Source organism: Arachis hypogaea, unplaced genomic scaffold (genome assembly GCF_003086295.3).
Source record: "Arachis hypogaea cultivar Tifrunner unplaced genomic scaffold, arahy.Tifrunner.gnm2.J5K5 arahy.Tifrunner.gnm2.scaffold_45, whole genome shotgun sequence".
Taxonomy (NCBI): domain Eukaryota; kingdom Viridiplantae; phylum Streptophyta; class Magnoliopsida; order Fabales; family Fabaceae; genus Arachis; species Arachis hypogaea.
The window spans coordinates 4,346-32,174 of NW_027255462.1; the positions used below are offsets into that span (position 1 = coordinate 4,346).

General features: G+C 34.5%; 2 protein-coding genes across 16 annotated transcripts; one reads left to right on the plus strand and one right to left on the minus strand.

Moving 5' to 3' along the window:
* Positions 1-686: 686 nt before the first annotated feature.
* LOC114924127 (uncharacterized) lies at positions 687-16,823 on the plus strand. Of its 15 annotated transcripts, XR_011879400.1 has the most exons (24): positions 687-987; positions 1,883-2,267; positions 2,797-2,913; positions 3,008-3,087; positions 3,357-3,503; positions 3,594-3,742; positions 3,822-3,952; positions 4,114-4,236; positions 4,363-4,436; positions 5,142-5,747; positions 5,871-5,982; positions 6,125-6,262; positions 6,846-7,175; positions 7,637-7,907; positions 8,014-9,311; positions 9,955-10,357; positions 10,451-11,379; positions 11,465-11,530; positions 11,607-11,732; positions 12,623-12,843; positions 13,145-13,389; positions 13,471-14,630; positions 15,195-15,242; positions 15,942-16,823. XR_011879400.1 is itself a non-coding variant. In XM_029296763.2 (23 exons), exons 1-23 carry the CDS (start codon positions 854-856, stop codon positions 15,959-15,961), a joined length of 7,092 nt encoding a protein of 2,363 aa, XP_029152596.1. In that variant the 5' UTR covers positions 687-853; the 3' UTR covers positions 15,962-16,823. The 15 variants fall into 15 exon arrangements, 3 of the variants coding, with proteins under 3 accessions (XP_029152596.1, XP_029152597.1, XP_029152601.1); XR_011879399.1 differs by lacking the exon at positions 15,195-15,242; XR_011879402.1 differs by lacking the exon at positions 15,195-15,242 and having other exon boundaries at positions 13,581-14,630.
* A 4,153-nt stretch (positions 16,824-20,976) lies between these two features.
* On the minus strand, positions 20,977-24,319 carry LOC114926230 (pollen receptor-like kinase 4). Its single transcript, XM_029296773.2, has 3 exons — positions 22,993-24,319; positions 22,235-22,906; positions 20,977-21,979 (listed from the first exon to the last, which is right to left on the minus strand). Exons 1-3 carry the CDS (start codon positions 23,705-23,707, stop codon positions 21,339-21,341), a joined length of 2,028 nt encoding a protein of 675 aa, XP_029152606.1. The 5' UTR covers positions 23,708-24,319; the 3' UTR covers positions 20,977-21,338.
* Between the last annotated feature and the right edge of the window lie 3,510 nt (positions 24,320-27,829).

A 27,829-nucleotide genomic window follows, 5' to 3' on the forward strand; every position in this document is an offset into this window, starting at 1 on the left:
TGATAAAAAAATTGGAAGGAATATATGCAAGAAGTGATTCAGATATTTTCAACAGATAAATCATTACGTGAAAATGATGGTAAAATGGCAATGCTTCTAACAAATGGAATCTTGGGTGAAAATAGTGGTGTGTGGTCTGTATTTCCAGTATTTTAGTATTTTTTACATAGACAAGAATAAAAGTAGATTTTTTTTGTTTTGAGGTCATTTCTTTCCAGGAAAATGATAAAATGCCTTATCGAGGAGAAGTATCTTTTTGGGAAGTTAAAATTTTTTTTAAAGTAGTGCCAAACACACACGTATACCGTGAATTTTCATAACTCAAAAAAAAAAAAACTTCTGCTACTTTTCAAACGGGCTCTATGTGTTTATTTGGATACTAATAGATAAAAAAAGATATTTTAAAATGAATTTTTTTAAATGTATTTAACAAATTTTTAATAATAAATATAAAAATACTAAAAACACCAAAAAATATATTTTTAAAAAAATTACAATTTATATATTTTTTTAAAAATTTAAATTTTTTTTCACTTAATAAATGAAATTTTTTTATTTTATTTAAATATAATTAATAAATAATTTTTTTATATAAAATATTTAAATATAAAATTATTTTTATTTTTATAAAAGATTTTTTAAAAAAATATCATTAAAAAAAACTTTTTCGAGCGCCCAGACCCAGTAGTTTAGTCCATATTTTATTGAAGTGAAACCCACCGTTATACATGTCTTATTTCCACCCAAAACAAAACCTCACCGTCAAAAAATCACGAAGCGCGCGAACTCGAACAGAAAGAAATCCTAGTATTTATGTGAATCAAAATCTGAAGTGGTAAACCCTACCATAACCATGGCGAACAAACTTGCAACTAGACGGGACCTACTGGATCGGTGGAGAGGCATCCAGATGGAAGAAGAGGAGGATGACGGCGATATCCCCGATCCATCCAAGCGCCATCTGCTCCACCTCCGTAAAGAACAATGGTTCTCCCCAGCTTCACTTGTTATTATTATTATTTTTTTATTTTTTTACTTTATTTGGTTTCAGCAGGATAGGGGCATGTAATCACGGACTTCTATACGTTACTCCCTTGTTGTTTTAATAATGGTGAAGTTGCAATGGCGATTTTACGACGTATCTGTAGAGTAATTATAACTTGTTCTCTTGAATGGAAATTATTTGACTAGTTGATGAAAGTAAAGCGAAATTCGAAGTGATACTCTCATTCCCAGAATAAGCAGCGGGAACAAGTAGTCTATGAATTGTCTATGAAACGTAGTCTTTGGTCATATTAATAACTTGAATTATTATTATTAGGAAAAGTATAGGGAGCCAATGGTCTAAGCATACAATGTGTACAATGGAGGTTTAGGAAGTATTAGAGATATGATCATTAGTGTTACATTGTCATGTCAGGTTACGCTTTTGGGATGAGTGAGTTCATGTGAGTTCTAGATTCGAAAGGTCAAGGGTTCGATCCTTGGTGAACTCTAAAATTAACTTAAGCTTTTAGGATGAGTGATTTGATGACATGAGATGTTTATTATCCTGGTATTCGGATGATTATTCTGGATAGTGTGGGTGATGTTCATTTTATTCATGAACCAAAGGTTTAGCCCATTGTACACATTGTACACTTAGGCCATTGGCTCCCTAGCACTACCCTTATTATTATTATTATTATTCATCCTTCATTGGTGGAAATGGGCGTTATTTCATCAATATAACCCGTTTTCATTGTTGTTGTTTTGCATTATCAATGTAACCCGTTTTCATTGTTGTTGTTTTGCATTGATGGAATGGAGTTATGTTCTTGTTGGGGAATTGAGACATTGTTTCTTTGGTAGTTTCATATCTAACACCTTTACTTAATGTCAGGTTTGCAGATGCATATAATTTTCTAATTTGCTTGCCTTGTGAAAGTCATTTTTGGTGTGGCTTTTGGGATATAATGGGTCCCCTATTGGAGACTTTTTACAATTACTTCAAAGACGATCGTCATGATTCTCCTCTTAGGCGTTTATGGAAGAGAATATCTGATGAAATGAAGCGCTGTTTGCAATGCGTTTCTCAGCATCATCAAGCCCAAGACATGTACAATATGGAGTACGAGTCTAGCTCTATTGGTCCTCTTCTTGATGTCTTGCATAAGCTTGATAATGAGAGGGTGACATTACATCTGAGAGATATCAACACAAAGTTAGCAGGGGAAGAATATAATCCTGCATGCGATAATGCTGAAGTAGTTAATTTGTTGTATGAGGTGTGTTTCCTGTTGCTTTCCACTATCCCAAGTTTCAACACACTTGATAAGGCTCCTCTTTATGGCTAAATTTATTTCTGCTTCTTTGAAATATGTACATTTCCCCCCCCCCCCCCCCAAGAAAAAAGTTATTTTTTCCTTCTCCCCCCCCCCCCCTCCCCAACATTATAGATATTTTATTTGCTTTTATTCATCTTACAAAATATGGTTTAACTTCTGTTTGTTTGTTGAGACTTGAAACTTGATAATACATGTTCTTAACCTGAATATTTTCATAGTTTTAAAACAAGTTACTAATATCTGTTGATACAGACAAGTGCAGACTGAACATTGTTAGATCAGGACTAGACAATATATATTATATTATGTACATATTATTTTGAAAAGGGGGAGGGGGATTAGCATAGATATTCCACTTGTATGCATTCTTGCATTTGTATATTTTTCTTTCTTTCCTTTGTGTATGAATGTTCTGTTTTGGATTTTAGTGTTTAAAGCCTCATTTTGTTCCTCCAATCATTTAATGCAGGTGTTAATGTTCCCAGTCCTCTTAGATTATCAGCCTTTATTCAATGAGTTTGAGTTATTTGTTGAAGCTATTGACTGTAAACACGAATTAGCTTTGTCTGGGCATCAACAATTTCCGGTATTATATATAATTTAATCCTTGCTGTGTATCGTGCTTCTACATGCCAATGTAGTATTCTAGATTGCTTACGTGGTGAACCATTTGCTTACAGGGAGTATATGCCTTACTATTTTGCAAGAGAAGTGTTCGTTCTGTTGGATATCGCTTAGCAGAATCTATGGGAAAATTGAGGTACTTGTTGATTGGCAATTTGGCATGAAAGAGCTTCGGCTCCACTAATTGTAATCTGTATGAGTTGATGATGCCCTAACAAATTGAATGCAACTTATGTCCCTTTTATTAAACTTGGATAAAGAAGGCATGAAGCCTGAACTTATGTTTGGATGGATGAAAATGAACTTTAACATTGTCTTTTGTCACTGTTTCCGGATCCTGTTTTCTGCTGTTGGACATTTAGAAGTCTGTTTTATTAACGATCAATGCTTTTTGTTTGTGTGTAGGAGAGGAGCGGACTTGGAACCTTTGCAGCCACTTCTCAAGAAATTTATTGGCTGTTTAGAGGCTGATGCATTACCATTGGCTTTGGATACTTCAACACCAAGAGCCCAGCTGGATCGTGTGTCTTTATGGATTGGCATCAAATCATTGTAAGAGTGTATTCAGTAGTATCAGTCATTAGCCTAGTCATCTCTTTGCTATTATTTTGATGGTACTCTTTTATGAACATTTTTGTGAAGGCTTAGCTTCTTGGAGCCTACAACTTTTGAAGAAGGGATATTGGAACAATACCCCTTTTTTGTAGATATTGTACTCAATCATATTAGTGGCGATTCACTTGAATTCTCACATGCTGTTAATTGCTTGAGACTACTATTTGAAATGCTTGGTATGTTTTGTCTGTCTCTTATATTCCTTTTTTCAGATTTATATTTGTTCGCGTAACAATTCTTTGTGCTTGATCCTAGGTTGCAAGCTTTGGTTAAGGTCTACATTACCTCCAAGTGTAATGCGCAATACCCTACTTGGTCAATGTTTCCATACTCACAATGAGAAAATCCATAAAGATATTTTGGGCCTTTTCCAACCTTTCCTACAGGCATGTATGCATAACCGGTGTTTGTTTGTTTCTTTTGTGTGTTTTTCTTAGAAAGGAAAAAAAAATTCTTTGGGTGGCTTTGGTGGGGGCGTCGGGGGGGGGGGGGGGGTTGGGTTCTTTGTGTGTTTGACATTGTTTACATCTTTCATGCCATGTTCCAGTCTCTTGAAGCTCTTCAAGATGGTGAGCATGAAAAACAGCGTAGACACTTACTATATTTTCTCCTCCATCAAGTGCCAGTGAGCAGTAACTTCAGCATTCTAACGAGAAAACTGGCAAATCAGGTTATCACATTTAGGTTTTTGCACGATGGCTATGCAATGAGTGGCTATAGGCTCTTTGGCTGTAGCCATTGATGCTGCATATTGGTTTCTCTTGTATAGTTATATATTTAATAATTGTCTTTTCAGATAGCATTACTTGTTGTATACCGAGGATATAGGATGAACCCACCTTGCCCTCCTTTTGAGTGTTCACACATGTGGTATGTACGCAGTTACTCCCCTTTTGTCCTTGTTTTTTTCTTGTTTGAATTAAATTTAGCAGAGACTAGTCATAGTTTGCTGGAAAAAGAAATACCTTTTCCTATGTTCAATTTAACAATGCATTCATGCAGTGGACATAAACTCTCGTATTATCTATCAGGATACATAGGAAATCCTCTTGATTATATTTGTGACTAGAGATACAAGTTCTGTGAGTCTTTTATTTATTTATTTTTGTTTTTGTTTTGTTTTTTTTTTTTTTTTTTTTGTCCGGTTGACGAATAAGAGATCCTTTTATGAAATTTATAGGCATAAACAAAACTTTATGAGCAAGTGAACATTTGTAACATTAATATGTACGGTATGTTATCCTGCTAGGACTGTTTACCTATTAGAGAATCTCTTTAAGCTTGATCATGTTACTTCATTATAGTGTGTCTGGGAGAATTGGGAAAAACCATTCAGATGACTTTAATGAGGTGTAGCAGAATATTTGGTCTTGTTGAATTTCCATTGTCACAGCTCTAAGGCTTGGGGGGTATCCTTTTTTGGATCTTATTTTCATACTGAACTGTCTGAGAAGTCAATACTAAACAACTGCTGCATAATATAGATGAACTTCACCATAAATTAAGATCATTATGATATACTTGGACTTCTTTTAATGCATTTGCTTAATTGTTTCTCAACATTATGTTGAACAGGGGACCTGCCCTGGTGTCGTCTCTGAAGGACTCCTCACTTCACAGTTCCTTAAGGCAACCTGCATTTGACCTTATACAGATTATCATAGTATCAGATGCTGCTGCTTTAGTGAATTCAGTGCTGAGCTGCTGCACAAATCCAAACACTGAGAGTAGCATGGAAAACAAAGTCATTATTGAGTTGGATGATGAAAGTGATGATATTTGTTTCCAAGCTATTCCAAATTGTGCAATGAAGGATGATGATTGTTCTTGGGCTCAATTCAGTGCGCAGGCTAGAATAATCTATCAAGAGTTCCGTGAGTGGATGTGCATTCCAATGTTATGGGTTGATGTTTTAGTTGATATCAGTCCCTCAGTCCTACCAATTTCATTTTCCCAGGCCATCTTTTGGGCACGGTCTCGTTTTCCAATGATAGAACTTGAGAAGAGTTCAGAAACAGTGCTTCCAGTTAGATCTTGTCTTTCATCTTATGCTGCAGAAATTTCCTCTTCATTTGGGTGGAAGGTTCCAACTGGTTCTGATGATGGTGGAGATGGAAAAAAGTCTAAAAATTCAGTTGAAGTGTTGGCAATGTCGTCTCCTTTAATAAGAACATTTAACAGGTCCTATAACTAGTTTGAATTTTTATTTATGCCATGCTAAATTGAAGTTTGAGTATCTTGTGGTCTTATGATAAATTTTTGGTTTTCAATTTATTAGCTAAATATTTTTGGAGTTGCAAACAGGTTAGCTGCATATTTTTTAGTGCAGATGGGTCAAGGAGTGCTCCAAAGTCAGTGGACATGGCAACCTCTCATGAGTGAAAGCTTGATCCTTTCACTTTTGGATCCAAATGATGTAAATATGCCAAATTTGTATAGAACCTGTAGATCACATTCTTCTCTATTTACCTTGTTGAGAACCAATGAATTTGTTCTCATTCTTTTCTTATTTGTTGAATATAGCGTATATTGTATTATAATTTATTTTTCCCGTGCAGGATGTTAGACAGTTTGGAAAGTCTGTGTTAGAACAAGTTTCAAATACTCGGGGTCTTTCATGTGGAATAAAGTTCCTATGTTCGCATGAGCTGTCATTGTATGCAATTATTTTGGGCCTTAAGCATGCTATGAGACTGGTAATATTTTCGGGAAAGATGTCTTGATAATATTTTGGTCAATGCTGATCCTCTTTACTTTATCTCCTTTCTTTGTGTGTGTGTATAAAAGAGGAAATTTCACTAGTTTGAAGAGAGAAGTGCAACTAAGTGGAAGGATAGGGATCCTCAGAAACAGTAACCAAAGTGGCTTAAGAAAGCAACCAATCTATCCATTTTCTTTGCATATTGTAAACTCCATTAAAACAACCATAAGTAGGTCCCCTAGCTAGAGAAAATCCATAACAATTTCTTGTAGCTTTTTTTGGTTGGCAAATATGTGCCCTTGAAGAGGTGGACATTCTCCTTTTGTCAAATCCGTCAGCAAATTGCCAAAGTAACATACTTAAACAGACATCTGGCTTCCCTGTTGTCATGAAGCCCTTTAAATTGTAGCTTTTGATGCTACACCAAAGTCTTTCTGTGTCCAGTCAGATTATGTGACTTTGATAATGTGTTTCTGCATCGGAAATAATACTTTGGTGTAAAATGACTTTTGTCTAGTGGTCGTTCAATTGTTATTCCCTTTATCTGTGCCATTTCAGTAATTTCATTTTATTTGCAGGTCCAACTAGATTCTGTCATGTCGAAGTTTCATTCTCTACATCACTTTTGGTTTATTTTATGTAAATTACTCAAAGAAAGCGAATTATCTCCTCAAGAGTTACCGGGAGAAATGGATAGTGATTTAATGATGCCAAAATTCTCTTCACAAGGCGGGTTTTTGAAGCAACCGGCTTTTGATTCTCTGCCCCTGGAAATGGATAAACATGTTTCTAATGTTGAACTAAAAACAATATATAAATTTGGTGGTTTAATATCTGAAATGGCATGGCCTATTTTTTGCAAGAGCTTGGTAAAAGGAAAGGAGTTTGTTGATTACAATCTTTGTCAGGTATCATCCTAGTTCTTCTTTAGTATCAGTTATGTGCTTACAGCTTTGCCTTTATGTTCCTCTCTCTTTAAAAAGCTACATGTAGAATAAATGCTTTTAACATTTATTGGCATCCAATCAGGAAAGTTGTGTTTCTTTTGGTGATCAATTTTACAGACAAGTTGTAAGATACCATGGTTCTGCTGTCCAAAATTTAGAATGAATGTTGCTTGGTTTAAATAATTTGATGCTTGAATAGTTGGATCCTAATATCAATTTTCCAAAACGTAGTTAAAATATATATCAAGTGATTTAGATGTAAGATTGTTAGGATTTGGAAGAATGAGGAGACCAAGTATGGATGATCACATTTCAGTTTATTGTTTGCTTCTTTTCTTTTACAGTTTGGTTGTTGTTTCAGATCAACATCTTGCTTTTAGAACCATGAAGATCTTGACCTTCATAGTTCCTTGTTATTTCAGATGACTTGTGTTAGGCTACTCGAGGTCCTGCCTATCGTTGTTGACAAACACATATGTCTTGGTAAAGAGCATGGAAATTTCAGAATGCATGTACAAAATAAATTGGATTTCAAATGGCTTCATGATCTCATGCAATGGGGAAGGTCATCACTTAAAGTTGTTGTTGTTTATTGGAAGCGAGCAGTTATTCAGTTACTCAATCTATTCAAAGGATTTTGTGATAAAACTTCAGTTTCAACAATCATGACCATTGAACATCTTATTTCCTATGGTGAGTTTTGATATTGTATTCACACACGATCATGTTTGAAGTTGTGTTTTGGTAATACCTGTTAGTATCATATCATTAACATGTTTCGTGTTTCTAATTGATTTAGATGGTTGTCCTTGGGAGGAATTGATAAAACAAGTGTCTCACCTGTCTGTCTCTCTATCTAGCGGAGTTTCTCATAAGTCTCGGGAGACAAATATGACACCGAAATCAATGTGTAAAAGCCTGTCCTTTGAGAAGAACCCTTTTACGTCAGATTTGCACTCTTCAACTATGGCTGATAAAGATTTACAAATTTTTGACTCTACAATGATGTCTTGCAAAAGAGGCACTAAAGATGTAATTATTCTTTCAGATGATGAAGGGGAAGCAAAAGTGTCTCCCAATAAGTCTATTTTATCAGATAATGAGATAGGCAACCATGTCTCTCATGGCAACTTAATGTTTTGTGATGCTGGTAAAAGCTTGCTGACTGCTGACCTTGTTAAACAAAATGTTTCAAGTATGGAATTCTGTGGGAAAATAATGGAGCCCTTCCAAAAAAATATTTGTACTGATTCTCCCATCCTTTCTTCTGAGAAACAGAACTCCAGTAATTTTAGTTTACATATTAAACCTGCGGTCACTCCTTTTGCTGATTCAAAAGGCCTAGACACTCAAAGCAGGGAAGTAAGCTTGAAATCCAAGGATAGGGTCAATTTCACAAAATTTTCTGATGAAGCTGTTAATGTTAAAAAATTGAATAAATCTTGCAGCAGTGCCGTTCCGAAAATTGGTGATACTAAATCAAGTAAAAGCAGTAAAATGTCAAGTCATTCTCAGGATGCTGAAGACAGCCAGCTAGAGCCTGCAGTGAAACCTGTGGGCCGTATTCAGTTGCATGTGCCAAAGCCTACTTCGGTTGTGAGAAGGCAAGTTATTCAACTCGAAACACCTCTTGATAACAATTCTGTCAGTCTATATAAATTAAAGAACCCAGAGAACAGATTCAAGCCACCTAGGTTGGATGATTGGTATAAACCTATTCTTGAAACAAATTATTTTGCGACAGTTGGATTGTCATCCACAAGAAAAGATGAAACCCAAACCGTCGGGAAGTTAAAGGAAGTTCCTGTTTATTTTCAATCACCAGAACAATATGTGGAGATATTCAGGCCGTTAGTTTTGGAGGAGTTTAAAGCACAGATACAGAATACTTTTCATGAGATGTCTTCATGGGAGGATGCATCTTATGGGAACCTTTCAGTGATGTCAGTGGAGAGAGTTGATGATTTTCATTTTGTTCGTTTTGTCCATGATGACAGTGATTCTGCAGCATGTAAGAGCTTTTCAGAAAATGACCTCATTTTGCTATCAAAAGATCCTCCTCAAAAGTCTTCTCAGGAAGTTCATATGGTTGGAAAGGTATACTGTCATTCATGTGTGAATGTGACTGTTGTCATCTAAAGTTTTATTCTTGCAAGTACATGAAGTCCTAGAGTTAATTTTTCTAATCTGTGGTATGGAGTAGTTGGAAAATGGGAAGTTTGCTAATTTGGTAGGAAATTATATGACGACTCTTGGTAAAGTAAATTACAGAAGTAGTGAAGGCATAATGCTTCTTTTTAGCCCACCTCAAGCTGAAAAAACCTTTCTATTATTATTTTTCACCAACTTAGGCTAGTACAGGTTCATTGTTTCTTCGCACATACTGTGACTTTTACCAAGAGATCCACTTTTTTGGCACATTCAGCCATGATTGACTGAAGCATGAAGATTTACCCATCCTACTAATCTTTATTAACTCCTTTTAACCTTCTCTTATAAAGGAAATCATTCCAGTACTTAGTCATTGTTCATAAGTAGAATTATAAATTGAACTGTCAATTATTTCAATTAAAATCCAAGTTGATTTGCATTTTGTTTGCCCTTTTTGGAGCTAAGTCAGGCTGCCCTCAAGCATGGTCAATGCTAGCCTCAAACCAATGTAGTGTTGCTAAGTAATGCAATTGAAAACAAGCAGGCTAACAAACCTGTCATGCTAAAGCAGTCATCAATGTGTTTGCAGGTTGAAAGGCGTGAGAAAGACAATAAAAGAAGTTTGAGTATTGTTCTTATCAGGTTCTATCTTCAAAATGGTTCCTCGCGTTTAAATCTTGCTAGAAGGAATCTCACTGAACGAAGTAAATGGCATGCTTGCCGAATAATGAGTATTACCCCACAAATTCGAGAATTCCATGCATTGTCATCAGTAAAAGCCATCCCCTTGCTTCCGCTTATTTTAAATCCTGTCAGTGACTCCATTTGTCTTGGTGGAACTAAAGAAGCAGATCTCAATAAGTTGTGCCTGTCCTTACAACAAACTTTGAGATCATCATTTAATGTCTGCCAACTTCAAGCAATTAGTGCTTCTATCGGAAGGGTGGAACCCAAGAAAAATAGTGAACTGTCTCTTATTCAGGGTCCTCCAGGTAATTGATTTACCCTATGTCTTTATTCATGGAAGGCCTTACAATTTTAATAATGATTTTAACAAGTTTGCTTATATGCTCATGTAAATGTAGGAACTGGGAAGACACGAACTATTGTTGCAATTGTCAGTGCCCTTCTAGCTTCTGCTTCCACTTCTCTAAAGATGAATTGTGTAAAACGAGCTTTCAATGAAAGTTTGAACAAGAATTCTTTTTCTCCCTTTTCAAGACCCAAAATTAGCCAGAGTGTTGCCATTGCGAGGGCATGGCAAGATGCAGCCTTGGCAAGACAAATGAGTGAAGATGTCCAAAGTTCATTGAAATCTTTTCGAAGTTCTGTGAGACAAAGAGTGCTTATTTGTGCTCAATCTAATGCTGCAGTGGATGAGTTGGTATCAAGAATTTCTAATCATGGTCTTTACGGAAGTAATGGAAAAATGTACAAACCTTATCTTGTGAGGGTTGGAAATGCAAAAACAGTCCATCCAAATTCACTGCCATTTTTCATTGACACACTTGTTGATCAACGTGTAACAGAAGAGAAGATGCACTTGAATGAGGGGAAGAAAGATATGAAGGTAGATTTGTCGGTTCTTCGTTCTAATTTAGAGAAATTAGTTGATTCTATTAGGTTCTATGAATCCAAACGGGCTGACCTAAGGGATGGAAATTCTAATGTTAGAAGTCACCTGCATGATGACTCTCATGTTGGGGATGAGAAAGAAATGTCTGATACAGAAATTAAAGTGACGCTGCGTAAACTTTATGAACAGAAACACCAACTATATAAAGATCTTAGTAATGTTCAGGCTCAGGAGAAGAAAGTCAATGAAGAAACCAGGAGTCTTAGAAATAAGCTGCGGAAATCCATACTGATGGAAGCTGAAATAGTGGTAACTACATTAAGTGGATGTGGCGGTGATCTTTATGGAGTTTGCTCTGAAACAATGTTAAGCTCCAAATTTGGTGGTCCATCTGAACTTACTCTCTTTGATGCTATTGTCATTGATGAAGCCGCCCAAGTAACATATCTTTGTTCTGTTATAGATAATTTATCTGCAATCATCTTGTTTCCTTTTTTTTTCCTGATCTGTTTTTCTGTTTCAGGCTCTAGAACCTGCTACTCTGATTCCTCTTCAGCTTTTAAAGTCAAGTGGAACCAAATGCATAATGGTAAGTGTACTTAAAAAGGCTTTTGAACTTCTGCTATAAGGTAAGAGGTTATACTGACATTTGCAAATTATCTAAGGTTGGTGACCCAAAGCAACTTCCTGCAACTGTACTCTCAAATGTTGCGAGTAAATATCTTTATGAGTGCAGCATGTTTGAACGTTTACAAAGGGCAGGGCATCCTGTTATCATGCTTACTGAGCAGGTACATAGTTTGCTACTGGATCTGATCTGAAGTCTCCTTGTATGACATATATTTTGGTGGAGCAATCATTGCAGGCTTGAGGTTCCTTGGGTATTGGGGGTTAGACTGTTAGCAACTTAGCATATGGTCTAAAAGAATTTCTTTTTGTTTTTAAGGTTTAGGGTTTATCCGTTTAGTTTGCCTTGTTTGACTGAATAATCAATTCCGCACAATTCTTATTACTGTTTAGAAGGATTGAGTAGAGATATAAAAAGGAAAGAAATTAAATTCTGGGATTGAGGTTTGATGACAAGTGATTGAAGTAAAATATACCCATAGAATATGTGTGGTGCATTGCTATATTATGAAATTGATGCTGGTTATTTCTACACTGACTGTAAAAGTGGAATCCATCTCATATGGAATATGCATTTTGTATATTTGGTGAATCTTGGAGGGTACTGAATATGGATTTTCAGCTGTTTCTTTTGATTAGTTGCAAAAGCTTTGAAGAAAGTAAAGGTTGTTTTTCTGGTATTTTTCTGAAATAAAATGCTTGAACTTGAAGGAGAAATTTCAATCTTCAAACTTGGTTTTTATCTCTTTATCACTCATTCTTTTTGTTAGGGAGTCATGTTGATGGATATGAAGAGGGATTTGAGAACCCTTTAATATTGATGAGTTAGTCTGTATGCATGCGAAGGGATTAGAGAATTCAATTCATGCTGTACTTATCTTTCATGTTTTATGCATCCAACCATTCTTTTTATTAGGGAGTCGTGTTGATGTATATGAAGAGGGATTTGAGAACCCTTTAATATTGATGAGTTAGTCTGTATGCATGCGAAGGGATTAGAGAATTCAATTCATTGTATACTTATCTTTCATGTTTTATGCATCCAACCATGCAGTTAACATGGTCAAGTGTATCTATTCAAGCCGAAGGCTTGCCATGGTGCAGATTTCCTTTCCTGGTTCCGATGAGAGATCTTGTGTGGTTTTCTCTTCATGGGAAGCCCAAATTTTCTTTTCCAATTTAGAGACTTACTCATCAAGCAATTCCCTTTCAAGATTCCGACTTGTAAAAGACACCTAAGAAGCATCAAACATCTTGGCTGAAGCTCTTTTGCTTGTAGGTTTTTGAGGTCATTATAGGAATTTCAATGGCTCAAACTCAGTGCTACTCCTTTTTGAATTCAGTCATTTGAGATAATAATGATTGAGCTGTAGAACATTTTCAGCATATGATCAACCCTGCCTGATTGTATTTTGTATATGATAGTCAATTTCCTTAACAGCTTAAGTTTTGCATGTTATTATTCCTATGACGCTCTTATTTTGGCTTAATTTTGTTAGGCAAGGATGTCTATAATTTTACATTATCCTGTTTTATGAGTGAAAGCTGAATCCTTGATTTTCTTTTATCATGGCAGTATAGGATGCATCCAGAGATATGCAAGTTCCCTTCACTGCATTTCTATGACAATAAATTACTAAATGGGAGCCAAATGTCTCGCAAATCAGCACCATTTCATCAGACCAAGTGTCTTGGGCCTTATGTATTCTATGATATCACTGATGGTAGGGAGGTTCGTGGAAAAAACATGGGTGCAATGTCACTTTGTAATGAGCATGAGGCTGATGCAGCAGTTGAGGTACTAAGGTTTTTCCAGAAAAGGTACTCATTTACTGACTGACTCTCTCTCTCTCTCTCTCTCTCATCTGATGAATTATGGAACCCTATATGAATGCTTCCCAGGTTCCCAACTGAATTTACTGGAGGAAGAATTGGAATTATTACTCCATATAAGTCTCAACTTTCTCTTCTGCGATCTCGTTTTCTTGATACATTTGGATCTTCAATCACAGCTGAAATCGAATTTAACACTGTGGATGGCTTCCAAGGTCGAGAAGTGGATATATTGTTACTTTCTACCGTAAGAGCAGCACTTTTGAGCAATGCTGCATCTGAAAGAAACTCAAGCACTATTGGATTTGTTGCTGATGTAAGACGGATGAATGTCGCCTTAACAAGGGCCAAGTTGTCACTTTGGATTTTTGGTAATGCAAGGACTTTACAAACAAACCATAACTGGGCTTCTCTTGTGAAGGATGCTGAAGAAAGAGACTTGATTATGACTGCTAAAAGGCCATATCATTCAATCTTCAAAACAGCTAGTAAAGATAAAGACTTTCTTGAGAATTCTAATGATGTCATAAGACAACCGAAGCATGAAAGAGAGGTTAAGGATAATGATAAAGATGGTTTTGAGAGTAAAAAGAAACGTGTAGCTTCTGAAGTTAAGTCTAAGGGTAGGAGGGATGACAAAGCTTTGGGGAAAAGTGCTTTATGTAAGGAAAAGAAATCCATAGATGAACGTAACTCCATCAAGAACTTGACTTGTCTCGCTGCAAAATGTGAAAGCAGAAGCTGCTCCGATGGTATGTTGACAACAACAGAACAACGGGTTTTTGACAATGGAGAAGGCAAAGACAAGATGAAGATCAATAGGGTAGAGACAATATTGGGTAAGAGGCAATCAAAATTTGAGAACACAAGGAGCAGCGCACACCATGTAGTTGAAGAGACAGGTAGCAGACAGAAAACTTCAAAACTTTCAGAGTTGGATAGACCAAATTTGTGTTCCAGAGGGGATACGAGTAATAGTAATGAAGTTTCTGCATCCTCATTGGAAGGCTGTCACAAAAAAGAACATGCAGATCAAGTTAAATGTACTACTAAAAGTGGGGTTTCTGAGATTTCAAAACGGAAACAGCAGCGTAAAGCTGTTGATGCTATTCTTTACTCATCTCTGATATCCACAAAGAAGGATGAGACATTGACAAAAGCTTCTGCAAAAAGGCGTTTTTCATCATCTATTGCAAATGAGAGCGTGAAACCACCCAAGACAACAAACGGTAAACATCCTTCACTCTGCTAATTAATTTCTATGATGTATCTCTTCTTTTTTGGCAACTGCTAAAACCAGGCTTACTAGGTACAATATTGTCTAGTTCTTTTCAAATTAATTTTTGGTAGCTCCACACATAAATTAACCTAGTTTCATTTGGACCAATTTGAGCCTAATGATTTTAAGTTGGTCTTATTTCAATCCGATCTTCTTTGGGAGAATAAGTTTTAAGGACAGCTAACAAAAGTTATTTATAGAAAAGTAGCTTTTATATTAAAATTATTAAAAACGAACGACTTAATTAATATTTAAAGAGAATGACCAATTTTAAAAATTAGAGTCAATTATACCTTTCTTTTGTTTTCCTTTAACCCAATTCCCATCTCTCGACCTGATTTATTTCTGACTTCTGCAGTATCCAATCCTCAATATTACGGTACCTATTAAGTTATCAATGATGCAGATTATGAAATACTATAATTCTAGGGTAATTAACGTAGTATTATTTGGGCGTTTGGTTATGTTTTTTACCTGCCCATGACTCTGCTGCTTTTCTCATTTTGTGGTAAAGCTTCAATGGAAGCTACCGAAAGGAAGGAGCGACCTATTGCAATCTCTAGTAAGAAAAAGTTTTTTTTTTTAAGTTAAATTTTTTGGGTGTATACTAAAGAAAAGATTTTACAATTTTGCACACCAATAACAAAATACATACTGCATAGTAGAAAGATGTATTAATCAGGATTTAAGTTTGATGGCTAATTCGAGGGAAAGAATCCTCACAAGAAAATTGTAATTTTCTACCTGGAAAGAAAATTTGGTCCTTCTCTTTAAATTTGGTTCTTTTTAATAATTTTTATAACATATATATTGGCTTCCTATATTTCCTTTACTATTTATGATATGCTTCTACTGCCAATATCTATCTCATTGTTCAATTATGTGATTCTCAACTTTAAAGTTTCATATATGTAGAATCTATAACAAAAACACACACTTGCATACTAACAAGGATAGAAGATTACAAAGAATGGACTCTATGAAGGCCAAGAGATTCTCAATTAACAGCGTATGCTAATGAGTTCAATTAAAATCTAACAAGCGTAACAGATTATCATTGTTCGATTGTGAATGTGTGGTGGATAAATATCCATGTAAGACTTTAAAATAATGACAACCCATTTTTATTTCAAAATAAAAATAAAAGAAGGGGGATTATCAATAGTATTTTGGCTGTTAAGTCATTTTTTCTGCAAAAGAGACTTGATTGTGTTTGTTTTGTGAACTTTTCCCTGAATTCACAGTCTTTCTGTGTGACCAGATCAATCAGTACACGAGTGAGGAGGAAGATCCCCCCAAGCTTTTCTGCTGCTTATGGCTTATGCTGTTCTATCAACTATCTAGTGGTCTGGGGATTTTGTTCATAATATTTCGTTAACAGACCTGTGAATATTTTTTTGGGTGACTTGATATAGAACAAAAACAGAAAACAGAAAACAGAAAACAGAGGAAACAATCCTAAAATGGACAGGACAAGTCCCTCTGAATATGAATAAGTTCAGCTAAGTCACTCCAAGGTCAGCATAATCATCCTGATCCCTTGCTGCATACATAGCCACAGCATCCGCTGCAGAATTAGTTGCTTCCCCTATGCACAGAAGGAAGCAAATTCTGAGTTAACAAGAACGCTTCCAAGCTCAGTCTCACATATAATGTCTGAACACGCAAACTCCCAAGCTAGCACCAATCCACACATCGCGCAACACCTGTTAATTCGGCACTATATCAGTGAGTTCTTATGGACGGATTCTGTCCAAAGAGAACTGGTTCCATCCTTGATCACTAAAGGATACCTCCTATGACTACTTCTAGGGTGAACTATGACGCCAGTGTCTCTCTGGTCGGATCAGCTTTCCGGTTTTGGTTTTGTTCGAAATGCTGATGGCCAGTGGGTGGTTGGTTGCACTGGTAGCCTTCTTGTGGAACAGACCTGTGATTTCATTCCAATAGGTTTTGCTTCACGAAGAAAAATTGCAGTTTGTGAGTAAATGCAGGAAATTTTGTTCATAAATAGAATAACTGATTGCACAGTACAATTCATTTTCCATATACCGGTGGATTGTTTATAATATGTATTTGCCGACTTTACCCTTGTCCATCCATCCCTCTATTTTTATTATATAGAAGTTAATATTTTCTTTTACATTGAATTTATGTCATGTTTTCTCAGTTTCTCTTCTAAGTTCTAATGATATCCTGTTAGTAATTTTGATTACTTGATAAAATATAGAAATCAACCAATTAACTATTGTAAAATCATTGCAAGTAATTAAATAAAAATATAAAATACTAATTAAATGTAATAAACATATATATTAAAAGTATTAATAATAATATTAATAATAATAAATTTTAAGTTATGCGTATTTAAATTTTATATTATTTAATTTATTTATATATGATACATAAAATTCTTATCACTATTATTTTATTTTACAAATTTTCACACTACTATTGAAGATTTTTTCAAACAATCTCAATTTTGGCACAACAAAATATCCTTACTAAGAACATTCAAATATATTATGATTAAATAGTTAATTTTTAATTTTATATTATATTATTTATATTCTTATTCTCAATTAATTTTTTTTAATTCTAACTTTTTTTTATTTGTATACTATAGAGCATCTCAAAATTACAGGATGAAGCACCATCCTTTATATAATATCATCAAACAAATAGATAAATGGTTTATCAAAATCTATGTGAAAAATATTTATATCAACAAATGAAGAAGAGTCTATATGTTTTGAAATGATTATATTAGATAATAAGATACAAAACAAAAATACTTATTACATTTTTAAAATGAATTTACAAAAAAAAACTCTTATCACTATTTATATATTTTTTTTATTTTGTAATACTTTACATATAATTATATTTAGTTTAATATACTATTTGTTGTTGCTTTTGTAATAACTAAAAAAATTAAGCGTTAATAATTTTGTTTACTGATGTTTAACACATGATTTACTAACACTGCATAGAACACCTCTTCATGTAATTGTGAGAAAAAATATGATGAACAAATTCAAATATTTGTTACAAGAAGAAAAAGTGTATACTATAAAAAATTTTAAAAAACCTCGATAGTATTTTAAATTTTTATTACGAGACATTATATTGTCACAGAGTGGGTCAAAGAAAAATATTAATATGTATTTTTATTTTATGCTATTTAAATTGTTCTTATTAAAAAGAATTTATTCAATATATATATATATATATATATATATATATATATATATATATATTTCACACATAATAAATATTTTAAAAAATTTTATTCTTACTATTGCAGAAGTCATCGAAAAATTGCATGCTTTAGGAGAAAAAGAATAAGTAAATGTCTAAAAAATACAAGGAGAAAAAGAATAAGTAAATGTCTAAAAAATACAAAAAATGGAGTTGATATTTAAAGAGTAAAAAAATAAATATACAATTTATTTTTAATTTACATATATAATAATTAACAAGATAGTAATAATAACTTTTTCAAAAAAGTTTTTCAACAATACACAATTACCAAGAGATTTGTCCCAACAAAAATACTGAAACTTAATCCCTATTATAACAAATAAAATAGATAATATTACAAACTATTTAAAATATATATCATTTATATTGCTCATTTATAATATTTTATTAATTATAGGAACTATCTTCACCAACATTAATATCATTAGACAAATATAACATACCAATTAAGAGATTAAGGAGAAAGAAAAGTAAACAAATTTAAGATGCGGATGAAAAACATACATATAAATATAGATCCAAAAAGACAATAAAAAATACATATAGGTCAACAGTTCAAAAACAACATATCTTCAAAAACAACATATCTTCACAAAAACATATGACAGAAAGAAAGAAACAACCGCAACAGTAACCAAAAATAAAAAAGAAGACAAATGCCCATATAAGAAGACTAAATATGTCAAATAAAATAATTGTAAAAATAAAAATAACAAATAAAGATATAGTTTTATACAATTCCAATAAAAAAAATTTTGTATTACAAAATATTTTAAATAAAAAACACATCAAATTTAATATTAGTTTATCTATATTTTAATTAATTTCTAAACAATATAATACTTATTAAAGTACTATCATTAATTTAACACTTCACGTCACGCATCGCGTAGATGTCCCTCTAATTTAAAAAATTTTTGGAGCCTTTGCCTCAGTAAATTTTAAAATGTTATTTTATTGGTGTTTGTATAAAAATTGGACAAATTTTAGTGTGTTTGAAATTATTTTGGATATTTTAGAAAATTCTATAGTACTTAAGAAGGTTATAAAGACCCTAAACGATCTAAAAATACTTTAGAATGTCATAGAACACTATAAAGAAATATATATATGCGTATAAATATGCAGAGTTGTTTAAAGTAATTTAGAGAAAGCGCTATGATAGATATTTGTAATGAATGTTATGGATACTTGATTGGACGGTTGATTATATTTAATATTAATTAAAGCTAAAATTTATGTGATACATGAAAAATATAAGAATATTGTTTATACCCTGATCCAAAAATATAAAGTCAGGCTCAATAAAAATAAAAAAATCACCTAAAAAGGTAGCCTCATCAACTTACTTGACCTCATAGAGGTCGGGCATGGCAAGGGTGGTTCAACCTTACTTATCTAAATAAGTAACTATCCCTCGAAATATTTACTCCTATTATCTCTCTACTTTATTTAAAAGGGAGATCTCAACAAATTTTTAAGATAAAGAGAATGGTCATCCACCATCAAAGATGGAACTATTCTAAATGTGGTTATCTTTTTACTATAAATACAGTGACACTCAATCTACTAAAAACCTGTTTAAAATTCTTGTTAACTTAAGTATCGGAGTCTCGTACCATCTCCACCTCCGCATGTTAAACTCGGGCGACGGCACTGTGGTACCAACACCAATTGGACGCTGGCTTAGAAGGAGTCTAAACCTCACATTTAGGTCTAAATTACCGTTTCAGGTAATCCTTGGAAGAAATATAAATAAGAGTATTCTTCAATGTTAAAAGATAAAATAAATTTAAAATTTTTAATAAAATATTTTTTGATAAAATTATTCGTTCTAATTTTAAAATATACAATAAATACTTAATATGCAAATATATTTATATATTTTGTATAAAAATGACTCACAAATATATAGATTTATTTCTTATACTTTGTAATTATAGCTTTTAAATGTAATTAAAAATAACATAATTATGTATTAAGTTTAGCTAACATGTGTCTTTATATGAATACATGATAAATTTATCACTAATAAAGTAATAATAGATAATAGATTATTCATTTAGGATAATTGTATATAACAAGAGAATTTGAATTTAAAGGTATAAGTTATTTGTAATAAACATTTGTATATAATAAAGTATTGTTATTTACCAAATTTTTTTTCTCTTATATTTTTAATTTTCTTGATAAATATTAAGAGTTGAGATGATTTGATCTTAGTCCAAGAGATTGAAAGAGACTAAATACCAGTCTTATAGTGATGGAGTATGTCTAAAATTGTGATATATTATACAAAGAGAACTATATATGTAGTCAACCTTAAAACTTGCAATTTTTCAAGAGATACCACTTGAAAAGCAAAGCAAAAAATTACATGCCTCCGTCTTTGGTAGTAAAGGGTACAGTTGAGAATTAGTGATGGCGGAATTCGGATTGTGATAAAAAATTTGGAGTTAGATTAGCAGGAGTAGTTTGAAATTTTGGATCATTTTTAAAGTCCATCTTTGATAATTATAATGTTAGTTTCATTTTTTTATAGGCAGATTTGTCAGTATTTTGAATATTAATGAATATAAATAATAGTTTATTTTAAAAACATAAAAATTAAAATGCAAACTAATTATAACTTCTTTTTGTTAGATTGCATGTGATTTGTATTAAAATATTTTTATATGCTCAGTTTTATTATTATATTATTATTCTAAAACTATTTCACTATTAAATAATATTTAAGGGTGCATCATTCAGCATTTTAGCATTTTTTTTTATTCGAGTGAATTAATTAAAAAATAAAAATTAATTTTTAATTAATCAATATTAGAATTTAGAATAATTATAGTTTAAGATTAGGGTTAAGGGTTTATGATTTAAAACTTAGATTTTGAGATTACGAAAATAATTTTAAAAAATTAATGAATGTGAGCTGAAAAAGTTAGGTAACTAGTATTAGACATCAATTAATTAATCAATACTTTAGCATGACTGACGATTATTTCGAGTGAATATATATAAAATAATTTCGTGAATGATGGACAGAATAATAACTAGACTACAGAATTAAAATTGTGAGAGACAATGTATGTACATAGAAGTGTGAAAGGAGATAACCTAAATCTATCTAGGATCTATGTAAACAAAGTAACAAAATGTACATGTGGAGTGTAGTTATCGAGATGTACCGAAAATACCTACTTCCGTTAACCAGTAAAGCAAACATAAAAACTAATTAATTAGTTAGAAGAATTCAAGGTTAATTAAACAGTTTTTTTTTTTTTTCCTTTTATCAGTTTATGTATAATATTGTTGGAGGAAAGCCAACTTCTATGCAGCCGTACAATTTGCAAGGTAGGCAGTTGCGGTGAAGGAAAAAGGCAAGTGAGAGTCGAATTAATCACACGGCTCTATAGGCATCCCGGTCGGAAGTGACTAAAGTAGTAGAAGAGTATTCTCCATCACTTTCAGCCTCCTTCAAGTCTTCGATTTGGTCAAGAGCTTCCTTGATATCTAACCTTCTTTCCACGTTCTCCTCGCAACAACTCAAGCCAATCTTTAAGAGTTTGAGCAATTCAGCTTTACTATTGCCAAATCCTCCCATGTCTGCGTCAAACACGTCGCTGGTGTGCTTCTCGGTAATCATGGTATTGACCCAACTGGCAATGTCCGAATCACTGTTATGTGTCTGTGCCAGATAGTTCTCTGGAAATTTACCTGTCAAAATCTCTAGAATCAGAATTCCAAAACTCCACATATCAGTCTTCCTTGTTATACGCCCAAGTTGAGCATACTCGGGTGATCTGTAAGGCATGATGACTTGTTGGGCACGATCAAGGTTGATCAAAGGACTGAGCCCATAATCGGTCAGTAGGGGCTCAAAAGATTCATCCAAAAGCACATTGGAAGATTTGAGGTGACCATGAGGCGTAACAACGCTTGGGAGTGCGTTGTATAGGTAGGCCAATCCCCTCGCCACACCTTTCACTATTTTCAATCGGGTTGGCCAGTCAAGCCCCTGCTTTTTATTCTTGTGATTTCCTACAACAATCATATATTTATATTTGTTAATAAGCTGTGCTTTCATAAATATCAAAGTACATTTGAAGTGGACAAAGATATATATTAAAATTAATAAATATCAAAGTACATTTAAAAAATTGATTTTAATGGATAAAAATATATTTCAAATCTTAAATTCCGGTGACAACATGGTACTTTTATATAGTGTGTATTTTGATATTTATACCAAACTCTACTTTTTAGTTTTTAATTTGCACAACAATAAATATATACCATGAAGATGGCTGGCTAAGCAACGATTTTGAACATAGGCAGAGATCAAGAGCTTCTCTTCTTTCCTATAGTAATAGGCCATGTAGGGCAGAATATTGGGATGGTTGAGGTTTCCAAGCCTTCTCATGTGCTCATGGAACTCCTCTCTCGGCACATTGTTCATTTGCTTGTACCTCTTGACAACCACAGCTTGACCGTCCAGGATAACGGCCTTGTAGGAAGAGCCAAATGTGTTACTGCCTAGAATTTCGGCCGAGGCCCTTAACAAATCCTGCAAATCAAACTTGAGTCCGGTGTCACAATTCAGGAATAAGAGCTTGCCTTGCTCCACCTTCTTGGAATGTACAGAACTGAGCACCTGCTTAGGAGTTGTAGCAGCATCATATTGTTCCGCTAGGCTTTTGGTTTTGACGTAAACGGGAGGAACGAACTTGTCGGAGGTCTGGCCTTGGAACTTTGGGACCTCATTATTATTTATTTGATTGAGATCGCGAGACTTGAGTCTCAACCGCCATATGACTAAGACTGTAACCAGGAAAGCTACAACCACCGCCACCACGATCACAATCACTACAGTTTTCATAACCTGGTCTTTGCCTTGACCATCCTGGCTTCCTGTTGTAGCTGGTGGGCAAGGATTTGTCAGTGGTCGCCCGCATAAACGTCTGTTTCCTGCAAAATAAATAACCCTACGATATTCAGATTCAATTCTATTTTATTCAATTTAATAAGGGACACGGAGACAGGGAATTAAGTACCGCTAAAGGAGGTAGGATCGAAGGTGCTTAGACTGGCTGGGATGGGGCCCTCTAAATCATTGTTAGCGAGGTTGAAAGTCTTTAAACCATTGCTGCGTGGAAAATCGGGAATTTGGCCGTGAAACTTGTTTGCATCAAGCCTGAGGTAGAGGAGACTAGGCAATGCGGCAATGGAAGAAGGAATTTTACCGGTGAAATCGTTATTTGCCAAATAAAGCTTTCTCAATCGACTCAAACCTGCAAATGCATCATCAGGTATGTCTCCGGAGAAATGATTAAAGGACAGGAAGAGGGCCTTCAAATTGGGCAGCATCTTAATGTTGGGCAAGGGACCCGCAAAGGTATTGTTCATTAGGCTAAGCATCCGCAAAGCGGGCATTGAAGAGAGAGAAGCCATGTCAATGTTGCCGTTGAGGCCCATGCTCTCCAGGCGTAACCCCCAAACTTTGTCTTGATTACAATACAGACCCACCCAACTGGCAGTGTTGCCAGAGCACGGTGGCTTTGGGTTTATGGATGGATCCCAGCTGCTGAGGGCAACCGCATTTCTCAATGAAGCCCTGAACTTCAAGAGCGCCTCAGCATCCGAATAGGAAGAGCACGGTGATAGAATCCCCAAAAGAGCAACAATAATAATGTTAACGAACGTGAACAATAACTGGACATTGTTGGATGCTGCAGGTGCGCGCACAAGCAAAGCCGAGCGCGCGCCCATTCGCCTTGATGATGATGACAATTATGGTGAGAGGACACAAGAACCAAAACCCACAATAATATAATAAATAATAATTCGCTTATTCACAGGAAGGTGTTGCTGTCGGTTTTAGTTTTGGTTTTGGTGGGATTAGGCAATATGTTATTCTCTTCCTTTTCCCGTATTATTGTTTTTGTCATTATTATTTTTTATTATTATTATTGTTTTTTTTTACGGTTTATCATTTTTATTTTTATTATTTTGTTACTATTGTTATTGTTATTATTATATTATATATGTTTATTTCTGATCAATAGTAATTTGTTAGGTTTTAATGGCCACATGCCAATAAGGGTAATTATGATGTTGGAGAGACTACGCAAAAAAGCTTATGATGTGGATACTGGATAATGGATGCTCGATACTGTGGTAAGGGAGATGACAGGAAAATTTTTGCATGCGCGGTCAGCCTAATTTTGGGTCTTTTCAGTAGTTGTGTTCGATTCGGAGAGGTCGAAGGAGGTCCTCAAATTTTCTTCATCTCCCTTGTCTTAGGTTAGGTCTATGTAATTTAAGCTGTGAAACCGTGTCCTTTGAATTATGATTTAAGTTTTCCATTCTTAGATTTTACTTTAGAATTCAAACAAATTACAACACATTATATATCTCCAAATATGGTAAATGTACAAAAACTATATATAAAATATATATTAAAATATAAATTAAAAATAATTTAATATTTATATATAAATATATTATAATTTATTTTTAATGTGTATATTACATTTTTAATATATCTATTGAGTTTAACAATTTTGAAATTTTAAAATATTTATCCATTTTCTAATTTTAAAATAAATTATTTTTTATAATAATAACCTAAATTTAATTACAATAATTTATTAATTATTAACCACTATATGTACTTATTTAAATGTGATTCCTTATATTATTGTGATCAATCTATTATTTTCCATTTTTTCCTGTTATTTTAAAAGAGAAGAATAGTCTAACTAGCTAACATACATTCGACTTGATGCTCAATTAAGTATACAATTTTGCTACGTTACCAATAACATTTATGTTAACTTTTACTAACTCTTGTTTGTGATTATATTTAATAGAAGTGTTTTTATAGATGTGTCTAATAAAAATGACTATTTGATAACTACGTCTAATGAAAATGTCATTATAAATGTATTTTTTGAATATGTCTCTTTATACATGTGTTTAAAATATAATAATTAATTATTATTGACAATAAATTGACAAATAATATATTTGGTACCCTATACTTTTCCTTAAGCATAAAGCTAATATGATTTGTACCTATAACCAAATATAAATTAAATTAAAATAAGTATTCGATTCGTTACTTAAGTTGAGGAATAATCTATTACTCCTGATGAATTATAATTTTATATTTATAGTACATCATGAATTATAACTCAACTTTAATTATTTTTTATTTTTAACTTATAACCGATAAATTTAATGATTATTGTTACGAATTTAATGACTAAACAAACATAACATCTGTTACGATGGGTAACCGAAGATTAATGGGTTGGATTCGTTAGGTTGGCCCAATCGTCTGAGGAGGAAAACCTTCGAATGGATTTGCACCTTTGGGACCCGTCTGACTTGTGAGCGTGAGTGAATGGGGGGTGGTACCTGCAAAGACACTCCGATGCCTAAGTCAGCAAGGGTGTGAGCAGGTCTAGAGAGTATTGGGACTTAGAGATACCTGAGGGGTGTCAGTGTATTTATAGTGGTGAACCAATAACCACCGTTGAAGTAGTTCCACATTTTAAGGTGGATAACTGTTCCTTTATCTTAGAAAAATTGTGATATGGCTCTTGGAAGTGGGTTGAGAGATTTTAGGGGTAGTTATTGTCTGCCAGCTAATCCTCGTTTCCGACTTCCTTAGAGTAAGTCCTGTGGGTTGGGCCTGTCGTTTGGACCTGGGCCTTAGCGTTGGGCCAGGGTATGAACAGTGCCTCTACTCGAGCCCAATTTTTTTTAAGAGTTGGGGTCGAGTATTATAACTCGGGACCGTAGCCGACCTGGTAAGGAACCAACGTAATTTTTTGGAACCGACGTGTTTTAAAAAATTCTCAACAGTCGCGTCTAATCAAACGTCGCGTCTCTTAGAGGTTTGAGCATTCATACGTGGGGCATTTACATTGGTAACGGTGCAACTCTTAAATGGCTGCGTCGTTTTACCTTTATGCCTCTAACGTGTTTATAAATACTTTTTCCTTTCCTCGCTTGTTTCGTTTCTGAAAACTTTTCTACCTGCACCCTTTACTATTCGAAAAAAGAAAGCTCCTTCCTTTTCGAGTGCTGTTGCTTCCATCTTTCTGCGCGAGAAAAAATGTCAGTTTCTTTTCTTACTCTTTCTTTATAGAGTTTTTTGTTTGCATGTTTTGTTCGGTAGAGTGTGGATGGTAGTCTCGGTGTTTCTCTGCTTAGTTTGAGAGACTTGTCTCGAACCCTTAGAGACCCTATTTTTTATCCTTTTTCTTTTCCCTTTATAGGTTCGCTATCCCTTTCTAGAAAAATAAAATGTCTTCTGTAGAAACCCTTACTCAATGGGTGGATGTCACGGTTCTGGGGGAAGAACCTCTTGTTGATACTGACTTCATCACCAACCTTCACACTCATTATAGGCTTTGTACTTCTGATGAGGATGAGCCAAAATATGAACTGATTGCCCCGGGTCCGGAAGACCGGGTTTGTTTTGGGAGGGCTTCTGAGGTAGCCCCTCATTTTTTCTACATGTATGAGAGCATGATTACCCGCTTAGGCATTTTCTCCCTTTTTCCGACTTCGAGATAGCTGTTTTATGCCATTGTCGTGTTGCTCCTACCCAGCTTCATCCTAACTCTTAGGGTTTTTTGAAAATTTATCAATTTATCATCCATGCTTTAGACTTTCTGACTTCTTTGAAGATTTTCTTTTATCTCTTTCATATGACTACACCCTTCAGTGGGCAAAATAACAAACAATAGTGGGTGTCTTTCCGGCCCATACAAGGTCGGAGAGTTTTTACCCTTTTTGATGAGTCCTTCCATGACTTCAAAAATTTCTTTTTCAAAGTTCAAGCTATAGAGGGTCACCATCCCTTTTTCCTGGATGAAACTTCTTCTCCTTATTTCCCCCCTGTACTGGATAGAGGCCTCTCCTTGTGAAAAATATGGTTTGGATGATTTGGATGAGGTGGAGGCGGCCATTGTGGGGTTTCTCCGAGAAGTATGGGGGAGAGCCCCCTACCTGGATACAAAAAAGTTTCTCCAGGGGTCTCCGACCTTTGTCCAGGCTCAATTAGGTAGCTTTTCTTAGTTTATCATATTTTCCGACTTGATGTTTGCACGACTTGTTTCTTCCGACTTGTTTTACTGACTTTAGGTACCTAATTGTTCTTGTAGAAATGGCAAAGAAGAATTCCAGGGAGTCTTACCAGAAAGTTCAGGAGGCCAAAGCGAGATCCCGTGCCTGAGTCGGCGGTGTCAGGGCAGTGATATACTCCATTTTGAGGGTTTATCTTGTGTTGATTTCAGGGGTTTTATCAATAATTCCACACGTTTTCTACATGAAAATACAAGACTTTGTGTTCCTTTCCTAATTTTGTCTCATGAATGAAAACATGCTTATTTTGCACTAAATTAGATACATTTCTAATCTTCCCTTGATGCCATTCGATGCCGTGACCTGTGTGTTAAGTGCTTTCAGAATATAGGGCAGGGACGGACCGGAAGAGAGAAGAAGGACGGGTGCAAAGGAAGGGAGCATGAGAATTGAACTTTGGAAATCTCGGCATGGGCGCGTGCGCGCACTTGACGCGTCCGCGTGGATTGAGCAGTTAAGAAGTCGAAGCCAAGAGCCAAGCCACGAGCCGGCTTGCGTAGCGGCTAGGCCATGATCTCCGATGGCGTGCACGTGTACATTACGCCTCCGCGCACATTACAAGATGTCCCGTGGACGTGCACGCGTACATTGCGCGTGCGCGCCGATGTGCGAACATGATTTTTTAAAGAGCCACGTGACTTGAGCGTGGAGGCAGTTGGGAATCCCATTTTGGGGAAGTGCTCTGGCGGGAAAAGCTTAAGAAGACCAAGGGAACAAAGGTTAAGCACTTTT

Coding starts and splice junctions, on each gene's coding strand:
- LOC114924127 (XM_029296763.2), top strand. CDS start 854: ATGGCGAACAAACTTGCAACTAGACGGGACCTACTGGATCGGTGGAGA. Junction 7,908..8,013: donor TGAACATCTTATTTCCTATG/GTGAGTTTTGAT, acceptor TAATTGATTTAG/ATGGTTGTCCTTGGGAGGAA. Junction 11,733..13,144: donor TTATCATGCTTACTGAGCAG/GTACATAGTTTG, acceptor TTATCATGGCAG/TATAGGATGCATCCAGAGAT.
- LOC114926230 (XM_029296773.2), bottom strand. CDS start 23,707: ATGGGCGCGCGCTCGGCTTTGCTTGTGCGCGCACCTGCAGCATCCAAC. Junction 22,907..22,992: donor CGATCCTACCTCCTTTAGCG/GTACTTAATTCC, acceptor TTTATTTTGCAG/GAAACAGACGTTTATGCGGG. Junction 21,980..22,234: donor CTTAGCCAGCCATCTTCATG/GTATATATTTAT, acceptor TGATTGTTGTAG/GAAATCACAAGAATAAAAAG.